The sequence below is a fragment of the Neophocaena asiaeorientalis genome, unplaced genomic scaffold (genome assembly GCF_003031525.2).
Source record: "Neophocaena asiaeorientalis asiaeorientalis breed wild unplaced genomic scaffold, Neophocaena_asiaeorientalis_V1.1 scaffold59, whole genome shotgun sequence".
Classification (NCBI taxonomy): domain Eukaryota; kingdom Metazoa; phylum Chordata; class Mammalia; order Artiodactyla; family Phocoenidae; genus Neophocaena; species Neophocaena asiaeorientalis.
The window spans coordinates 18,445,936-18,467,556 of NW_020174268.1; the positions used below are offsets into that span (position 1 = coordinate 18,445,936).

At 38.5% G+C, this 21,621-nt stretch overlaps 1 protein-coding gene across 10 annotated transcripts in view; it reads right to left on the minus strand.

Moving 5' to 3' along the window:
• Window positions 1–2,296: 2,296 nt before the first annotated feature.
• The window catches only part of PAN3 (poly(A) specific ribonuclease subunit PAN3), a 107,728-nt gene continuing 88,403 nt past the window's right edge, over window positions 2,297–21,621 (minus strand). For 6 of the 10 annotated variants that reach the window (XM_024755436.1, XM_024755438.1, XM_024755435.1 and 3 more), the window contains 6 exons: window positions 18,238–18,377; window positions 15,548–15,677; window positions 14,734–14,798; window positions 8,852–8,990; window positions 5,117–5,246; window positions 2,297–4,188 (listed from right to left, as the gene is read on the minus strand). In XM_024755436.1, coding sequence (XP_024611204.1) covers window positions 4,133–4,188; window positions 5,117–5,246; window positions 8,852–8,990; window positions 14,734–14,798; window positions 15,548–15,677; window positions 18,238–18,377 — 660 coding nt within the window. In that variant the 3' untranslated portion in view covers window positions 2,297–4,132. Of the gene's footprint in view, window positions 5,247–8,851; window positions 8,991–14,733; window positions 14,799–15,547; window positions 17,386–18,237; window positions 18,378–21,621 lie in introns of those variants that run through there. The other 4 variants (XM_024755439.1, XM_024755437.1, XM_024755441.1 and 1 more) reach the window with 2 other exon arrangements.

Genomic DNA, 21,621 nt, shown 5'->3' on the forward strand with positions numbered 1-21,621 from the left:
GCTGAGTCCAGTTCATGACCTTCAGTTCAGGTGCCAGGTCGGATGATTGCAGCCCCCACCCTCCTGGCACCGGAGTTTTCCCTGCTGAGGTCCAACATAATGGGTAGAGCTAAGCCATCCCTGCTGTGCCCTGTCCTAATTCCTGACCCACAGAATCCATGAGAGTAAAATGGGGGTTGTTTTATGCCACTGAAGTTTACGGTCCGTCGTCACTAAACAATAAAAAACCAGCACAAACGTGTACTAAACATCTTAAACTTAACAGGCCCCAAACCAAATTCCCAACTGTCTTTCCTCACTTCCCCCTCTTCCCCGTGCCAACCCCCTCCCTCCCTCCCTCCCTCCAAAAACCCCTTTCTTCCTACAACCATCTCTTTCAATTCAGTAGAATCCTCCATCCTGTCAGTAGTGGGCCAAAATCTTCATAGTCATTTTGATTCCTCTCTTCTTTCTTACTCCACGTCCTAGAAATCATAAATCAGGACATGCTCTTGGCTCTACCTTTAAAATGTATTCAGAATCCAGCTGCTTCCCACTGCCTCTACAGCTATCTCCCCGTCGTCACCCCACCCCAAACCCCCTAACCAGCAGCCCGAGTGATCCTTTCAAATGCTGTGCCATGCTATTCCTGCTCACAATCCTCCTCGAAGAAGCTTCCCCCGCAGGAGTAAACACCAAAGTTTCCTGCCGATTCTGCTCTGGCCATGGGAGCCTGCTTGCCCTGCCTCAAGACGCTCCCGGCACGTTCCCCGGCCTGGAATTCTTTTCCCTCAGACACCTGCAATGCCCTGCCTCAAGACGCTCCCGGCACGTTCCCCGGCCTGGAATTCTTTTCCCTCAGACACCTGCAATGCCCTGCCTCAAGACGCTCCCGGCACGTTCCCCGGCCTGGAATTCTTTTCCCTCAGACACCTGCAATGCCTGGCTCCTTCTCTTCAAGTCTTTGCTCAAACACAACCTTCTCAGGGAGACCTACTTACCCAGATCGTCCCATCTGAAATTCTACCATCACCACCAAACTCCCCACACCTAGAGTTGCAAGATGAAACACAGGATGGCTAATTAAATCTGAATTTCAGATAAACAAATGATCCTGTGTCCCATGCAATACTTGAGACGCACTCATGCTAAAAAAAAAATTATCCACTGTTTATCTGAAATTCAAATTCAATTTTGTGTTGTCTATTTTAATTTGCTAAATCTGGCAACCCTATCCACGCCCTTTACCCTACTTTATTTTCTTTCCATAACCATTATTACCTCTTAACTACTATATACTCCTTTTCCCTGATGGGATGAAAGCTCTCTAAGAGCAGAAATATTTGTCTGTTGTGGTCAGAGTGCTGTTGGTTCCTAGAACAATGCCTGACGTATAACAGGCATTCAGTAAATACAGGCAGACCTCACAGATGCTGCTTTTTCTACAGACTGAAGGTCTGCGGCATCCCTGCATCGAGGAAGGTCTAAAGGCACCGTTTTTCCAACAGCAACTGCTCACCCACTTCAGGGCTCTGTGTCACGTTTTGGTAATTCCCTTAGTATTTCAAACTTTTTCATTATTACTATATTTGTTATAGTGACCAGGAACCTCTGACGTTACTATTGCAAGATTACAACTTGCTGAAGGCTCACATGATGGCAGTATTTTAAAATTAAGGTATATACATTTTTTTTAGACACAATGCTGTTGCACACCTAACACACTGCAGTACAGTGTAAACGTAACTTTTGTATGCACCGGGAAACCAAAAACTTCATGTGACTCACTTTACCGCAGTGGTCTGGAACTGAACCCACAATGTCTGAGGTAGGCCTGTATTTAATGAATGAGTACCTAGTTTCAACAAATATTACCATTTCGTCATATTTTCCTTCTCTACCCTTCTATTCGGAATGACGTTTCTTGGGGGGTGGGGGGAGAGGAACCTTCACCTATATAGTAAATTAACCGCGTCTGAATCAAAGACTAGCAGATGTCATTCCTTTAAGTAGGTCCTCTCTCCTAAACTACACGGTATATGCCACGTACTATTTAGAAACGTTTGGGTGTAACTACACATTTTGTAAAGAACAAGTACTTAAAATACTTATCTGCATTTTTGGTGCCTAGAACAGATCCAAGTTAGGCATTTAACAGATATTTGGTAAATTAACAAATAAATCTGCCACCATTTTATCCAAAGACCAACGCTTCCTCCAAAACACATATGAAACGTTTGGCCTTTTAAGTCCCAATCATAAAACAAACATCATCTTGTTAAATGAACTGGTAGCAAAAAAAAAAAAAAGGACCATCTTCTCTCTGTAATTCTTTATTAAAAATACTGCTGTACACGTAGAGACTGAAAACAGGATTAAAGATGAATAACCCATATTGGGATCATGACATTAGAACTTAACATACTGGTGCTTTTCAGGGAAGGTGTTGACATCCAAATTACAGAACCAAGGTCAAAAGCAAAATACAAAGGTACCCTCAAAAATATTTACAATGAAGTAAATACATTAACAGATTTTAAAATAGGTAACAAAAAATTGAAATGACCAACGTTACATGATTTCAAGGGTTGTCCGTTCTGTGCTTGTATCTGTCATAACAGGAAGGTGTGCAAGTTTATATCCTTAATTTGAGTACTTCCAGATATCAAAATCTTCCTATGAATTAAAAAGACTAACTTTTAGACAACCTGTTAAATGGAATTACACTATGGAAAAGAGGGCTCCCCCAAAAAACACCTAAGCAGAACTAAGAGTTCTACTGAAAACCATTCCCAATAAAAACTAAATGAAAAATAAATATAAAACAAAGCTTAAAAAAAATAACGTATTACCTGACACCAACTGTTTTCTGGCTGACAATATTTACTCATGAAAACATATCAGCTGTCTACCTTTTTAGTCAAACCAAGTCCTGAGGTTACTAGGGGCTGAAGCAAGCTAGCATTTACGATGCAAACACTCTTGGGGTTGTGATTTGAACCGGCCTCGCAGAGGGAAGTTTGCTGGTCTACACAGAATGAGAAAATCAAGCCCTATTTTACCCCTGCCCTTCCTTAGCTTTTGCAAAACATTGGTCCACAAATTAAATTTTCAAGAAGTTCCCAGATCCCGAAACTAAAATAGATGATCCCCTTTCATTTTCAAAGAAAACAATATTGGAAAAAATCTCCAGCCCGCTTATAAATTAAGCATTTCATATTTCTTCTAGAATACAAGTAGTTCTTTTTTGTACAAAAGAATTACAATATGATTTGTCAAAAAACATATAAAAAGACAGCTGCTCTTTGTCAAATACATGAGCTAATAATGATAAAAGACTTTTGCATGTTAATGTCTCCAAGTTCCTGTTCCTTTTACATAAAAAAAGAACATTATGGTGGCAAATGTTAATTATCCTTTGAATATTGAGCATTATGTTCTTTTAAAATCCATCCTGATCAAATGCAATAACTGATTTTCTTTTTAACTCAACAACTGATGCTACCAAACGTGGACTCAAACACACTTGTTAAAATATGTAAAGTGTGTCTCTAGTCTTCAAAGATTTTGGGTGAAGAGGTGCTTTTTCTTGATGCAAATCTCAAGGCAGAGAAAATCATTTTAAAGCTTATAAAAAGTGGACAGAGAAATATTAAAAACTTCTCTGAAAACTACAAATATGTATAGTTATTAAAATTGAAGACTGTAACATCAGTTGCAAGTGCTTGGAAGTCTTTCCTGACCTTTTGAGTTTCCACATTTTCTTCATAGTTGCATGATGAGCACCCAGTGCTAGCAAAACATTCAGTGCTGGGAAAGGAGATAGAGTCTTCATTACTGTTTTTTATGAAAGAAAATTCCTATGTATTTGGCAGTCTTCAGTATCAAAGTATAGGTATTTCATTAACTAGAAATTCCATGAATACCCAAGTTTGGCGACAACTGCACGTCCAAATGTTAAGAAAGTTAAGAGGAGGAAAATTCCAGACTTTTGAGACTGACTTATTCAGGAATATCCCACATAGTTATTATCAAAAGCACTATTACTTTGGGCTAAGCAGTGACTGCAAAGGCACAGCAGATTGTTTTCCCTCCAGATTCAGGCTGTAAAACTTCAGAAAGCTCCTGATGCCAGACCACCGCTGTGTTTAGTTCATCTTCTGAACAGTGTCTCTGTATCTGTATCCAGTGTAAAGTACCATAATAAAGCTGTGGTTCAAAGAACAGAACTTTATACAAAAAAGCAAACTGGAAAAAACCTAAAGCAATATACTCCTGAACTTCAGGCCTTTAACACAATTTCTTAATTTTTTTCTGTTAAAACATGGCATAAGTGTAAATGTATCTGATTCGCAGGGAAACGCCTTTTAAAAAAAAGGCTCTGGTTGAATTTGGAGAAAAGAGCTCTGTGTGCTCCTTCAGTTCCTGTTTGTCTAACCCTCATTCAGAAAGGATTTAAATCAACTAATAGGGGAATTCACACCCAACAAGTCACTGAAATTTTTGTGTGCTCTTAAAAACAAAACAAAAAACACACACAAAACGTCTCCAGCCGAACTAGCAGTGGGTGGCATACAGAGCTTGCATACACTACGCGTACAAGAATTATGCACTGTACGGTACTTCCATGAAATCATTTACCTGGTCCCTCACGTTACTCAGGGCAACCCACCCCCAAAAGAGCAAATTCTGCAACCCTCAGTGACGAAAATGCCGCCCAGCATTGTTTCCCAAAAACCTCCTTGCAAATCGTTTCCCTTAATAAGTATACAATGTGGCAAAAGTTCAAAGATCAGAAAGAAGTCTTTAAAAAATTAAAATTAGTGCATATACAAGTGGAAAAAACAAAAGCTGGAACATCATTCCCCTAACGGTGCTCCTTAATCTAAAATAAACTCTTCACAGATGTGGCCCACCGGCAGCCACAGCTCAAGGATAAGTGAAACATTCTTCCCTTCAAGTAACAGCGCACCTGACCCAAGTGCAAGCAGCTCTGCTCATCTTCTGCTTGTTTCCCAAACGCGAGATGAGATGATGAGAACAGCTCAGCTGTAGTGCAATTTGCTATTGGTTAATAAGCTCCTCGGCCATATCCCGCCTGTTTTTTTTTTCTTTTTAAGCAAATACTACAACTGACCATTTGCAGCTGCAATCAGTTCTTGAAAAGTATTTTCAAAGCATCGCTTTAAGTCACTGTAAGTCACCACAAGTACACTCTTCTCATCTCTGGAAATGAGGCTTATTTTTTCTGGCACACCAGCATCTAACTGAAACAGACAGAAACACAACATATGAAGTTCAAGCCTATTTTAGGACAACATTTCCAACAGTGATATATGAAATATTTTTTAAAATGTTGTCACATTCCCCTCTAGATATTCATAAATATTTTACATCACTAATCACTATGTACACACTTTTCAACTCAGATGCGTTTTTAAAAAACATTGTCCTAGGGGCTTCCCTGGTGGCACAGTGGATGAGAATCTGCCTGCCAGTGCAGGGGACACGGGTTCGAGCCCTGGTCCGGGAAGATCCCACGTGCCGCGGAGCAACTAAGTCCGTGCACCACAACTACTGAGCCTCCACGCCTAGACCCCGCGAGCCACAACTACCGAAGCCCGTGCGCCTGGAGCCCGTGCTCCGCAACAAGAGAAGCCACCGCAATGAGAAGCCCCTGCTCGACAGAACATTGCCCTAGGGGCTTCCCTGGTGGTCCAGTGGTTAAGACTCTGCACTTCCACTGCAGGGGGCGTGGGTTCGACCCCTGGGTGGGGTATTAAGATCCCACATGCAGTGTGGCGTGGCCAAAAAATAAATAAAACACATGCAAAAGTCATTTTTTAAAAAATTAAAGAAACATTGCCCTATGTTGCTGCCTATCTTATTTTAAAACTTTATTATTTTTATTTTTATTGGAGTATAGTTGCTTTACAATGTTGTGTTAGTTTCTGCTGTACAACAAAGTGAATCAGCTTTATGTATACATATATCCCCATATCCCCTCCCGCTTGGACCTCCCTCCCACCCTCCCACCCCCAATCCCACCCCTCTAGGTCGTCTCAGAGCGCCGAGCTGAGCTCCCTGTGCTATACAGCAGGCTCTCATTAGCTATCTATTTTACGCATGGTAGTGTGAATATGTCAATCCTAATCTCCCAATTCATCTATCTGTCACGTTTAACATTTGTGTATATTATATTCCATCCAGTTGATAGTCCATAATTCAATTATTCCCCCAATATCTTCCAATTCCTTGGTATCGTGAACTACAGTGCAATGAACATATTTGGCTAATTTTTTTCTTCTATAGAACTACTTCTCTAGGAGAAACACTTAAAAGTATAAATACTGAATCAAGAAGTATGGTAATTTTATAGCTTAATACATACAGCCAAATTGCTTCCCAAAGGACACAGAACACCACGGATTTATGAGTTGTACCAGTTTACCAGTAACTCCATATCAAGTGAGTGCCTTGCTATTTTAATTTACATTTTTCATTAATGTTACCAAATGTTTTCATACATTTACTTTTGTTATTTCCACCTGTGTGAATGCCGGTATATAATCTTTATCAAATCCTTATCTATCAGGATTTGGCAATAATATTTTAATGAGGTCTTTATAAAACATAAGTATGAATCCTGAGTCCATCTAATAACTTTTCGTTAGGATTTTCACTTTACTTTTGTTAGTTTTCAATGTACATATTTCCGTCTTTTTTCAATAATTCATTAAAATATGTTTAAAACTAATTCTGAAGGCACAACCTTTCAAATCATTTTACCATCTAATTTCTGTCATCATTTCCACCAAAGTAATCTATGTAAAAAAAATTTTTTTTTTTCTTTTTGCAGTACGCGGGCATCTCACCGCTGCGGCCTCTCCCGTTGCGGAGCGCAGGCTCCGGACGCGCAGGCTCAGCGGCCGTGGCTGACGGGCCCAGCCGCTCCGCGGCACGTGGGATCTTCCCGGACCGGGGCACGAACCTGCGTCCCCTGCATCAGCAGGCGGACTCCAAACCATTGCGCCACCAGGGAAGCCCAAAAATTTAATTTTTATATCATCAACATGGCCATCCATCTCTTTTAATTTATTATACGCTTTCCAAACTTAAAAAATTGTCACATATTCAGATTTGGGATAAATTTTATTTACTCCTATTTTATGAAATGAAACAGAATTTTCAGTTATCCTAATATTCATTAAATAATCTTCATTTAAGATGTCTGTCCATGGCTTATTTCCACAGGATCCACCTGTCAGTGTTTATTCTAGTTCTACATATTTTTAATTACTGGTGCTTTGATACTATGGATACTGTTTTCTAAAATCTGGTAGAATTATTCTCCACTCGTTGCTCTTATGAAAAATGTTTTCCCCTTAAGGGAAAAGGGCAAATGAATATACAAATTGTACCAGGTTAGCTCAATGATAACATACAGTCTCGTTCTGTCTTATTGACAATACTCTACTCTCTAGAGAGTTTTAAGGAGATTCAAACACGGCAAAGCAGTGCTTAAAAATAAAACACCACCGTGTTTTACCTGCAGGGTTAGCACACTGTACGCCAACAGCTCTAAATCATGTGCCACCGTAGGTATTTTCTCCTCTAGTCCTTGTAATTTAGGGACAGTTTAGACCAGGGGTCAGCAAATGTTTTCTATAAAGGGCCAGATAGTAAGTGTTCTAAATTTCAGGGCCATCTATCAACACAAGCCTCTGTCTCATACTCTTCTTAGCTGGTTTTGTTTTTACAATCCTTTAAAAATGTAAAATCTATTCTTAGCTTGTAGGCTGTACAAAAACAGGCAAAAGGATTTGGCTCACAGGCCAGTTTGCCAACCCTGGATTTAGATATAAACCTATACACAAAGGCTAGGATATACTTCTGGAGACCCATTCTCTCTGTAATTCCAAGTAATTCATAAGGAAAATGCACTCCTCCCTCCCTCCATAAATCGCACCTCTCCTGGCCCTTTCAAAAACACAAAGCTCACCTCTCAAAATTATGATACATCTCTACCTGCTTACTTCATCTAATCACTTCTAATTCTCCATTTATCACAGCTGGGTCTAGTGATATGCCCAGTACTGCGTTTTCACTATTATTAACACTTGATTAACACCCACAGCTGAGAGCACATGAACTAAGGACATGCAGGACTCACAATGACTGAGAAGAAAGGAATTCAACTTTTAAAAAATATTCAAACACAAAATACTGCTTTGTTTGTTATAACAAACTACACTTGGTAAATAAAAGAGAGTGGGGCGGGGGTGTGGGAGGCAGTCCTTTTGTGACATTTTATCACAGCAGAAAGATCCACAATGAAGAATTCTTAAATCATTCATGTAGGCGTTAAAAACAATCCTCCCTGGGGCTTCCCTGGTGGCGCAGTGGTTGAGAATCTGCCTGCTAATGCAGGGGACACGGGTTCGAGCCCTGGTCTGGGAGGATCCCACATGCCGTGGAGCAACTAGGCCCGTGAGCCACAACTACTGAGCCTGCGCGTCTGGAGCCCGTGCTCCGCAACAAGAGGCCGCGATAGTGAGAGGCCCGCGCACCGCGATGAAGACTGGCCCCCACTTGCCGCAACTGGAGAAAGCCCTCGCACAGAAACAAAGACCCAACACAGCAAAAATAAATAAATTAATAAACTCCTACCCCCAACATCTAAAAAAAAAAAAAACCTCCCATTCTACAAATTGTTATTAAGTAGGTACACCTAATAATTATTAATAAAATGTCTTGTATACTATAGCAGACTACATCTTAATTTCTTAAGTCTCTTAGTATTTGTAGGAGATGCAGCTCTATAAATTGTAGATAACAGCACTGTGATCTTAAAAGTCCAGATACAAATTACCTTGTTAAGACAAGAAATGATATGACTGAGGTCAATCCAAGGAGCGCCCGCTTCTGTCACCTGATGAAAAAGATGGTCCCTAAAGAGTTTCAACAGATAACGGTCTCCAGTCTCCGACCAGGTAGGATCCTTCTGAAACCTGGGGGAAGGTAATATTTCACCTCAGTAACTCATGCTGTATACCACAGGGCTATATGTTTATACTTCAGACTCAAAACTAGTTGAATTTTATTGCTTTCTACAATAAATCAGAAAGTAGGGTTTGTGTGTAGTTTTTTTAAATAAAATTTTATGTCCAGATTGCCCATAGATTTTTAAAAACTAATCTCACTGAACATGAAAGTATATGAATACCACTTGCCACTTCTCAAGGCAATCACCCCCCTTACACACGCCTATTTTATAATCACTTCCTTCTTTAGGGCCCTACCATTAGATAAAATGGGGAAGAAAGCAAATGTCTTCAGGTATCTTTAGAAACAGGCTGAAAGAGATTATCCTTTTCCTCCTCCACCCTTAGGTCATACGGTAGAGAGAGATGGTCAGATAGGTGTTCTGCTTTACTGGGAGCATAAAACAGGGAAATGTTTACGAAGCAAAAAGGGGGTAGATTCTGGTTTCCTACCATCATGTTATGATGTGAAAGTGAGCTGCTAAGAACTGGAAAACTGACCAGATGATCACTGCTAAGTTTTCAGTGACCCATGGAACTTACAGGCTAGTGGGGAAAACAGATATTCAAATAGTAACTGCTTATTTAGAGAATGCTATTAAGAAGAAGGGATATGGTATAGAACAGAAACACCAATTCACCTGGGAAAGCAAGGAAGGCTTTCTAGGGAAGGAGTGGATGCTCTTCCCAAAGGAAGAGTGCCCCTTAGTCAGAGGTATCGGGATTTGCAAAGGACAGAGCAAGGAGCGCTTAAGAAACTTAGGAAAGGTCAGTGTAGCTGGATGGGGTTGGGGGAGAAAAGAGAAGAGAAGAGAGGGAGCAGAACTGGAGGGGTGCAGAGTAAGGACAAGGAGGGGTGAAAAGCCAGGCAAAGACAGCACTAGAGGCGAGGAGGACAGTAAAAGGAAAGAAACACATCTGAAGCAAGGATAAAAAGGGAGAGGTCAGACCATGCAGCCTTAGCTCACATTTAAAAATTAGATCTGTATTCTGAGAACAAGGAGGGGTAAGCCCACCACAGTCATGTATCTGGGTTCATACGACAAACGGAAGGTGGAAGATTCTTTTCTACAGAAGCTGACCTACCCAAGGGAAATACTGACATTTGGAAGTCTACCAACAACAAACAAAAACCATACGTAACAAGATCACGCTGCTTTATCACACAGTCAAGTATATAATCCCTGCTTCCACAAGGAACTTCCCCCTAGCTTTTAAGGATGTCATTTTTAATATGAATGAACAGCCAAGGATCAGAAATCCTTTGCAGAATAAAACAAAACAAAGCAAACTGTTCTTTTTTCTATGAGATATTGCAGGGAACAGAATAAAAGTTAAATAAATTAAAAAAAAAAAACCCACTCACTAAAAATCTATAATTGACAGTCTCAGAGAAAAGGGATTAAATGCTAAAAGACAGGAACATTTAGAAAGCAGAAAGTTGTTGAAAATTTAAAATATGATAGCAGAAATTCAAAAATTCAAAGGATCAGGAAAAAACCCTTTAATTTTAGACAAAATTAAGTTGAGATTATTGCCTAGAAAGTAAAACAAAAAGATACAACATAGAAAATAGAAGAGAATATTAGAAAATCAATTGCAAAGGCCTAAGAGCTAAGCAATGGGAGTTCCAGAAAGAGAGAAGAAAAGTTTTCAAAGAAACAATAAGACAACTTCCGAGAACTCAAAGACATAAATTCCCAAGATTAAAATGCCCACCTGTTGATTCACCAGAATGAATCAAAAACCCACACACACCACAGCACATCGTTGTGAATTTCTGCACATCAGTGATTTAAAAAAAAAAAAAAATCCTAAAAGCATGGGGAGTGGAGAAGGATTTGGAAAGAAAATGGCTTTGAGTCTGTCTGGAAGTTAAAAGACAATGGAGCAACGCTTCAAATTCTGAAAGAAAACTATCATTACTATTACTTAACTATGTACTAGAGGTACTAGCTAACACAATCACTCAAGAGAAATCAAAAGTATAGAAATTAGAAGGGAGGAAATATACTGTCATTATGTGAAGACACAATTATATGCCTGGGAAACCCAAAAGAATTTACTGAAAAACTATCCAAACACTAATGTACCAAGGTTGAAAATTTATAGAAATCAATCATTTTCACATACAACGATAACAAGGAGTCTAAGAAGACAGAATGGGGGAAAATTCCCATTTATAATAGCAATAAGAAAAAATACCTAAGAACAAACTTAGTGTGCTATAACTATATGAAGAACAATGTAAACACTGAAGAACACTAAAGCAGACATCAGCAATACAACGACATGTCATTATCTTGGTTAAGATAACTCCACATCTAAAAACACAAATGCTCCTTAAGTTTACTAATAAACTTAATATACCATCAGGTTTAAAAAAATTTTCTTAACTAAACAAGGTGATTCTAGAATTTATACAGATAATTTAAGTTTTAGGAAAACAACAATAAAATGGAGATAAGAAAGAGCTAACACTCCTAGATTTTAAAATGTCAATCATGATAGTGTGAAAGAGGTGCTGCCTTAATAAACCAGTGGAAAAAGCTAGACTAGTCCATAAACAGCTTCTGGACCACTGGGTAGTCATCTGGGGGTGGGGGGAGTTGGATTCGTACCTTACATCCTATATAAGTTCTGAATATATAAAAAACTTTAACAGGAAAAAATTGAAACCTTAAGTGTTCTAGAAGGAACTACAAGATTATCCCTTCACAATCTTAGAGTAGAAATGCCTTCTAACTTTCTTACTATGACTCAAAATCCCAAAGTAGAAAAGAAGTTTGATCAGTTAGACTACCATAAAAATGCCTATGTGTGAAAAGATTAAGCGGTCAAAAGAAAAATGACAAACTTCAAAGAAAATGATCACAAAGGGTAAATCTCTCTGGCTCCTGTACATCAAGATGACAGACAATCCAACTGAAAACAAAAATGCGCAAAGGATCTGGAGAGACAGAAAAGGAAATATAAATGAATCAAAAAGATAGGCAACATGCTCATTATGAGTAAATACCAAAAACACCTGCACTGAGATTTAATTTCTCATCTATCAGGTTGTCAAAAATCGAAATTTTTTTCTTTTTTTTTTTTTTGCGGTACGCGGGCCTCTCACTGTTGTGGCCTCTCCCGTTGCGGAGCACAGGCTCCGGACGCGCAGGCTCAGCGGCCATGGCTCACGGGCCCAGCCGCTCCGCGGCATGTGGGATCTTCCCAGACCGGGGCACGAACCCACGTCCCCTGCATCGGCAGGCGGACTCTCAACCACTGCGCCACCAGGGAAGCCCCAAAAATCGAAATTTTGAAAGAAGTGTTGTTGGTGAAAGACTCTCACGCACTGTGCCCGGTAAACCCGTCTACGGGCCTTCATTACAGTCACAGATTCCAACGGGTGCTGACCCAACGGTCACAGTCGAACTCGTATTTGTGCACACACTAAATGCAGTGTGTGTAAGTCAGTCCCTGCAGAACTGCTTATACTAGCAAAAGGCTGAAAACAACTCAAACGCCCATCAATAAGGAACTGGAGGAATAAACTACAGTGTACCTACAGGACGGACTATTACATGGCCATAAATTAGGAGGAAGCACAGCACAGCGGTTAACAGCATGGACTCTGGGACCACCATTCTGTCTGGGTTCGAATCCTGACTCATATGTGACCTTGAACAAGGTTTTTAACCTCTCTCTGCCTCAACTTCTGGGTTAAAAGGGAATACTAACAGTACCCAGCGCCACAGGCTGTTGGGAGCGTTAAGTTAGGTCGTATTTGTTACCTACTGAGAATAGTATCGAGCATACACGAAACACATCTAAAGAGAAAGATTTCCAAAATATATTGTTATGAGAAAAGAGCAACAAACAGAACACTGAACATGGTTTACAATTTGTAGATATTTAGAAGTGGGGGGAGAGGGGTGATAAGAGTATACAGCTGTAACTCGGGAAATATGTGCACGAGACAAGACTGGTGGGAGGAACTGGGGAGACTGGGGGTGTCAGGTATGAAAGAGAGATTTCTTATTTTTCACTGCAAACCCTTTTCTACTTTTTAATAAATTGGTTCATATAAAATCTATTCAAAAGATTTAATTAATAAGAAGAATTTTCTGAGGACAATCTGGAATTATATGCCCAATCATACTATCTATTAATAAAGTATGAAAGTAGAATAAAGATATTTTCAGACTTTCAAAGACTCAAAAAACTCACCTTTCTCAGGAAGCTACTGAAGGCTGTGCTTCATTAAATCAAAAGAATAAACCAAGGAAAAAAGCAAGAAACAGGGCAAGCAACACAAAGGGAGAGACAACGAGAACAGCACAGGGAAGCTCAGGTTCTAAAGTGAGAGTGTGAGCAGGCCTGAAGCCAAGGAGCCCAGAGAGTAAAGGGCAGAGGCTCCAGGTGCAATTTCTCTAAGGGGAGGGAAAAAAAGGGAACTGACAGGTTACCTATTTTTGACCATATGGAAAGGTATTTTAGAACTCTGGCAGAGAGTCTGGAATGAACTAGTGGTAAATATTTTTTCACTTGTTTCGTTTTCTATATAAGACAATAATTAACATCAGGAAAACAAAAATCTAAAAACAAAATACAAAAGAAAGGAAATACAGTCATGATTTACTATGCAAGGCAGCTACGAACAGTATTTACCTTGTTCTAACAATGCCAACACTGAATAAAGATTTATCTCATAATTCGTGGGTTAAGCGGTACAATGTGTGTGTACTTAGTTAAGGGAAGGGGGTGTGAGAGAGAAAGCCTCATCTTCCACAGGACAAAGTCATTAGCTGAGTTACAAATTGAAGAAAACTTTAAACACTGAAGGAAAAATCAAGGAACAGCACTCTAAGCATTATACTTTTTTAAATAAAAGAGATAAATGCCAGCAAGAAGCAGCTAAAAGTCTTTTTTAAATGGTTCAACATATAGTCATGTTCTCTTCATTCAGAAAAATCATCAGGGAAAATGCTAATTGAATCTTTTAACTTTGAAGAAAGCTACGGGAACTTAAATTTTGTGGTCAAAACATTCTCCCAAGCAATGATATTTACCTGTCACCTATCTCTATTAACAGAGGTAACAATCCTGAAATGCAACTTATACTACAGTCACAACAGCTGCACTACTGCTCTACCTGTCTTGGACAGGTGTAACGCACAAACACCAAACTTGCTTCCTTCCTGAACATATGGTTAACTTACAAACAAGGCAGAACTAAACAACAAATAATGTAAGATGGTGATGCTATTCCAATGTCACTGATACGACAGCTATAAATAATGCACTTTAGCAGAAGAACGGCTAGAAACATCTGAAGTATCTAATCTGACCAAGGTAACCTGAACTGAACAGGCTTCAGAAAGGAGACAGGGAAGAGGCAGTACTGACAGGCAGAAAATGCACCCTCGTACGCAAACCACAACAGAGATTTCTAACACAGTGTATTTTCTGTTTGCACGTGCGTGTGTGTGTGTGTGTGTGTGTGTGTGTGTGTGTGTGTGTGTGTGAAATCCCTAAGGACAACCACAACATACGCTGTGGTTGAAAAACCACACCCTAATGGCTAACAATAGGCTTAAGGTCACTTTACATGAGAATTTTTCTTTTTTCAAATAAAACCAGTAAGAATAAGGTATACTCATTCTTGTTATGCAAAATAGTGCCCTTGATTGAAAACACATTGTAAAATACTGTAAATCCTTACTCCGGCCTCTCATTGATTGTTCCCAATTTTGCTAGAAGCCTAAACAGTCTTCCATTTTGAACCTCCTATAAAACATTTTAAAAAGAGAGAGAATATTAATGTTCCAGCTAACTGAATATAAAAGCAAAAGTTTACAAAACTGGTATCCTGTACCAATATTACCTTTAAACAATAAATCTTAATATCCCCACCTTCTGGTTATACTTTTGAATACAACATGTCCATTTCATTCAATAGTAATACTCAAGAAGATTACGCAGCTGTCCATTTTTTTCTTTCTTTTTTAAAAATTTTATTGGATTATAATTGATTTACAATGTTGTGATAGTTTCAGGTGCACAGCAAAGTGATTCAGTTATACATACACACATATTCACTCTTTTTCAGATTCTTTTCTCATATAGGTTATCACAGAATATGGAGCAGAGTTCCCTGTGCTATACAGTAGGTCCCTGTTGGTAATCTGTCTTATATATATACATAGTAGTGTGTGTATGGTAATCACAAGCTTGTGATTTATTCCTTGCCCCCTACAGCTGTCCATTTTTAAGAATTATTAAAGTAATTCACATTAAAAAAAAAAACCATCAAGATTGTGTCTCATGACTGTAGCAAAGCCGCAAACAAAAAAGAACAAAACAAACGCCCAGAGGACCTAAGAAATCAAAATACGGAACACTAAGTTTGGACAAAAATATCTGCAAACAATCTTAGCCAGCTGTGTACTATATTCGGCACAGTAATTACTCTGTTTTATATCTACTGATACACACAGATGCAGGTGTGTACACACTCCTTTAACTACACACTTTACCTTTGCAAGGTCTTCCTCTATGACATCATTTCTCATTTGAGCAGCATCCAATTGAGTATAAAATCGAGCACCAATCATGGGCATGATGTCATTTACACTTCGCATCCTGTTTTGGTCAGTCAACAAATATCTAACCAAAATAGAGAAGGATCACTTGAATGCCAACCACGCAATTCACACAGCAACACAACCCCCAAGCACGCAGCACCGCTGCCGCCAGCATGTTAGTCTGCGCAACTTCGGAAAAAATCGTTTCATGCAAGTCGAGTTCATTTTTAAAGCTTAGTAGTTATATTTCTTTTCTCTGGAAAACTTTAAGAGCCAATGGAAAAAACTGTAAAAATGTCTCTTTCTCTAAATGTTTTACTATTATGAAAATGAGAAAGGAAAGCTGGGTAGAGTTAGACTTACCATATTTCCATTCTCAAACCCTTCTTTACAACAGTGGGAGATGAAAAGATTGTTACAAATATTTTTGGTGGGGTGAAATGGGGGTGATTGTAGGTGGGGGAATTTTTCCATTGCTCTTCAAAAATGGTTTTTGAAACTAAAACTAGGTCTTCCATTTTGATACGTTAAACAAGCCTCAGCTTTTTAGGAAGCTGTCTCCTGCTCTGTGACCTCATTTACCACCTGTCATGGTATACTTATTTCTGAGACATCTTCATGCACTAACACACATCAGAAAAGACTGAATCAATTTCTTCTATCATTATAACTAAGGCAGAAAAATACTACACGTTTCAAAAGGCCACCTGTCAGAATACAATGATTATCAATCATCTATTACTATTTATTCTGATAGGTAAGCCATGTCCTAACCATTCTCATCAAAGCAGCCTCCTAATCTGTCACTCTCTGCTTATAATTCGACCTTATTTTCTCCATACGACTTATTACTATCTGCAAACATCTTACTTGTTTATATGTTTATTAAGTCTTCCCCATTATAATGGGTGGAAGCTCCAGAAGATGGGGAATTTTGTTCATCTTATTCAGAAGTGTCTTCAGCATCTGACATATAGTAGGCATTCTTTTGTTGAATAAAGGAACAGTTATAAACTCATGTGGATAATCTATGTCTTGGCTATTCATCTGTAATTACTGACATATTTGTATCTAACTATGTATAGTATATGTATACTAACTATGTATAAGCTATGTGACTTTTGGCAAGTTACTTTACATCTTCAAGCCTCAGTTTTGGCATCTCTAAAATGGAGCTAATAATGGTACCTAATTTATAGGGTTACTGGGAGAATTAGGTGAATTAATTCATATCAATCAGTTCAAAAGTGCATGACACATAGTTTACTACTCTGTATATTTTAGTTATTGGTTAGTATGGAAGTATGACCTTTTTGTTTATTCATTTTTTATTAAGGAACATTTCATAACATTTGTAGAAGGAAAGAGAATTATATGATGAATCCTCATGAAGCCATTACCCAGTTTCAATAATTATTAACTTATGGCCAATTTATTATATTTATATCCTTTACTCTCACTTTTTTAAAAAAGGAAAATTATAACGAGATTATTTAAGACATCCTAGGTATTGTAAGCTACAGCTAGAAATCACTGCTGTGATAATATATGAAACAAACATTTTTATTTAAAAGAGAAATCAACTTATTTGATTATTAAAAGGAACCAGGTAACCACTGGCTTCCAGTGCTCTGTCACCAGCAGGACACTTATGCCAGTGTAACAAAGCACAGGTGGGCAGCCCCATCCTCCATCCCTCAATTCCATACCACAGGGCTAGTCCAAAAAGAAACTGGATCATCCAGGGTTACACAGAAAGATCAGAAGGAACAGCTGGAAGCTAAAAGAGACTGAAAAGGATCAATAAGCTCTAATTGCTTCTAGAACATCATAGAAAAAAATTTCAAAAGAGACTTCCTAGCATCTGTTCTCTTGAGTAACTTATAATAAGGGTTATGGTTGTCCATCCCCTGGAATCCCCGATGTTAGACCCATCTTAGACTGTTGTGACTGCAGTCCACAGTGGGCTTCTCTTAAGCCAAGATCATTTCAGACCTATGCTCAAGGATTCCCTGGAGTATGAAGACACAGGAGGAGAAAGAAGCATAGGGACCCTCACACATGTGCCTTCTGGAACAGGTGTCTGGGCCACACAGCACATGACCGGGCTGCAGGTGAGGTTATTTATGACAGCTTTTACAAAGACACTGATCTCTCTGGAGAGCAGCACTAACAGGACTTTCTGAGATGATGCGTATGTTCTACGTCCACGCTGTCCAGTATATTAGCCAGAAGCTACATGCGGCTTCCGAGCTCTTGAAATGTGGCCGGTGCAACTGAGGAACTGAATTTTAAATTTTATTTAATTTTAATTCATTTAAACTTAAAAGGTCATATGTAGCTCACAGATACCAATGCAGCCTTAGAGGGTCTAGCCTTTCGCCAAATGTTTACAACATCAATAACTAATTTAAACACACTGGTTTATGAATTTACACTTGATCTTAGCCAAAAGGCCGAGAAGTGATGGTTTATGAATTTACTCCAAGAAATACATACTTAGCAATAAAAACAAAGAAATTAAAAGTTGTTTAATTATGTTTTGCCTGATTTTAAATAGTGGAAACTAAAATAAAATCACTGTTAAAAGGCCCTCATGAAAAATCTGTCTTATCTCATATGATTATTATATTAAAACTTACAAAATCAGATTCTTCAGATCAGAGGAGTAGTTGATTGTCACCAGTTCCATGGCTTTCTGTAAATTCTCTCGCTGAATTCCTGCCAAAGAGTTGCAAGCCAAAGCCAACACAACTTTTCCTAATGATATCAGATCTGCTTGCTGACATGAAAGAATAAATATAACTTTTAATTTTTCTTTTATAGGTACAAATTTAATACACTGACACTACTGCCTGCATGGAAAAAGCATCTTTACAAAGAAGCTGAAGAACTCAGCACAAGGTTCCCAGGTATTGGAGCTTATCAGTCACCTGGGAGCTTATTAACAAGACCATTTCTGAGCGGCTCCACCCCAGATTCTCATTCAGGAGGTACGGGAACAGGCCCAACGTTTTTAAAGCACCCAGGTAATTCTAATGAAGGTAGTTCTGGGGGATACTTTAAGAAACATTACCTGAAGCAATTCACATGCCAACTGCAGAACTGCTGCTTTAAATCTTTTTTCTAAATTTTTATATTTAAATAGAGCTGATATCCTTACTATTACAAGAGATCTGAGGTTGGTTACCGTATAGTTAGTTACTTTACAGTGATCATTCATGATAGGCACTTTTCTCATTTTCCATGACGCACAAAATATAGTGAGAGTTCATTTGAAGAAAAGTAATTCCCTTATTCCAAACACAGCAGCAGCATTACCTGATTTCAGAGTAGGTTCCCTAGACACTGACAATGTTGCAAACCCCCATGACATTCCATCTGCCGTTGTTTCCAAACAGACCGTCTTATACTATAAAGATCTCTGAGCTCTGTAACCACCTGATTTCCTACCCCCCCTTTTTTTTTTTTTTTAAAGATTTCCCACTCTGAGGCTTTCCTTCAAAAAGAATTTTTAAAAGACAGCTGGCTGAATTGAGGTAAGCTCTCTTCCACCTATTAAAACGCCAGGAAACAGAACGGTCACCCCAGGTGGCCCTGCTTGGCAGGTGAACTATTAATGATCACATGCCTAGGAGACAATGGAGTAGTTCAGAGTTCAATGAAATCATCTGAAGTCATTTCTACAGAAAACTTACATAAATCTTCACAATCTGAGATCTCATCTGAATTATTGGATACATGTTTATTTATGGAATATTGGTTCAGTATAGGAGTTTTCAAACCTAGTTTTACATTAAAATTCACCTGAGAAGCTCAAGAAACAAACAAAAAAATCACCCAGTGGCTATCCCTTCATCCTCTTCTGGTGTTATTAGTCTGGGGCAAGATATACGTATTGGCATTTTTCAAACCTTCATAAGAGATTCAGATGTGCAGCCAGGGTTGAGAATCACTGGTTTCGTGGAAGTTTATAAATGATGTATTTGCAAAATCAGGTGAGTATTTCAAGGCAATCACTAATGAAACTTTAGGACTATACAGCTCTCCTTAACAACATTCTACCCAAATAGTAAAGAATAAAAGGAAAACAAACTCCATTATTAAGATAACATTAAAAAGTTCAAATTTAAAAATTTATCCAAATCTAGCACATATGAATCTGACACTGAGCCTAAGATCCTATAATCAGCAGAACAACTGATAAGACAAACAACTTTGAATCTATCAGGAAAAGAGATGCCAAGGATTCATGCCAGAGAAACTTTGAAACTTCATTAGTGGCAGAGTTAGGGGCCCAGGCTGGCAGGGGAGAAGGTGACAAGGGGAGGGGCGCGAATACTGTGGCGTCTCTGTTCTCCGGATGGCTCTGCCGTGACTGAATTCGGGAAGGGTTCCTCACGGTCATTCTCAAGATCAAGGAAAACATTCACAGTTATATTAATGAAATACTAAAAATGCAGATCGAGAGAAATCAGTACGCGTAAAAGCTAACTGTAAATTTCTACAAGTGTTTCAGTCCAATGTCATCCGCAAAGTTAAGCTTGTTATTGTTTAAGTATTTCAGCAGCATGTAGCAACACACAGCTTCCCAACCCTCAAACAGTAAAACCTTCATTTCAGCTCCACCCTGAATTGATGCTGTAACTAAACCTCCCACCGAGAACATTCCGTTATTCCGTTATGAGATAGGAAAACCAAAGTGCAAGACAGCTGAAGGACTGTTATGGGTATAAAAAATAAGGCCATCTGATTCTGAGTGTAAACGCCACCTTTCTGAAGCTGACTCAAGGTGGGAATACCCACTTTTAGAAATAGAGTATACATGTCTCATAATCCAGACTAAATTAGAACTGATCTTTTTAAATAAAAGAGGTTAACGAAGTCCTGCTTAATTAAGAGAGTTTAACATCGTAAAAACTCAGTAACTCTCCTTTCCTTATTTCCCAGCTAAATAATTTTCCATTTGTTATTTTGCTTCTTACCTCCATCTGGCTTTGCCCCCCATTTGTTGAATTCTGGAGGTTTTCCCCCCAACTCATTTTCAGTTTCTTCCTGATTCTTGACTTCTTGATTTTTCTCTGATTCTATCTATGGCTCTATTTATGTCCATTTTACTGAAAGTCAGTCTCTATTCACGTGTCTGAAACAGACTATGAAAAATAGACTACAAGAAACAATGCACTCCTTTCTCATGCACCCTCTTCTCTGTAAAATCACAATCCCCCGTTTGGGACTACCTTTAATTCTCTCCTTTACCTTACTACATAAGCTATATGGAAAATCTACACATATATACCCACTCCAAAAAAAAAAAAAAAAAAAAAAAAAAAAAAAAAAAGGAAAGAAAAGAAAACCTGATACAACTTTTACCGCTGAAAAATAAAGGGAGGGTGACAACTGGTTGAAAGTAGCCTAAGTTTATGAATGAAGGCAGTTCCTAACTTACCAAGTTGCCCCAAATCCTTACTTTAAAGTTATTTGTTTTGAAACTCTGGGATTATTTTTTCTTATGAAGAGTTGTTTTTCAAGGTAACTAACTACACAACCCATAATATAACTCCAATAACAGACATTTGCAAATAAAAAATGGAAAACAACACTGATGTGATACTCACAGAAAAACAAAATCAAACTAGTCTTATCTTATATGAGTAATTAAAAAGAAAAAGGAACTATTCAGAATAGAAAAGACTGAAGAGATACCGTGAGACTGCACGTAAAAAACAAAACTGGAAACATGGGGTTTCCAAATACTTGCAATAGACGTTGATGGCACTGGTTCTAAATAATGTCTGATTTCTCTTTAAAAGTTTAATATTATTTTCCTGGATATATAAAGATCACTAGTATTTTAACAGTCAATAACCAGTCACTTTCAGGAGCACAAAGATTATGAAGAAAAATTTTCAGAGCCCATTAGTTAGGCACTAAGTATAAGACAGAAGATAAGCAGGAAAACAGCTAAGAAACAACCAACCTGGATAAGAAAGAGGGAGCAAATTCCCTTCTGCAGAAGAAAGCTG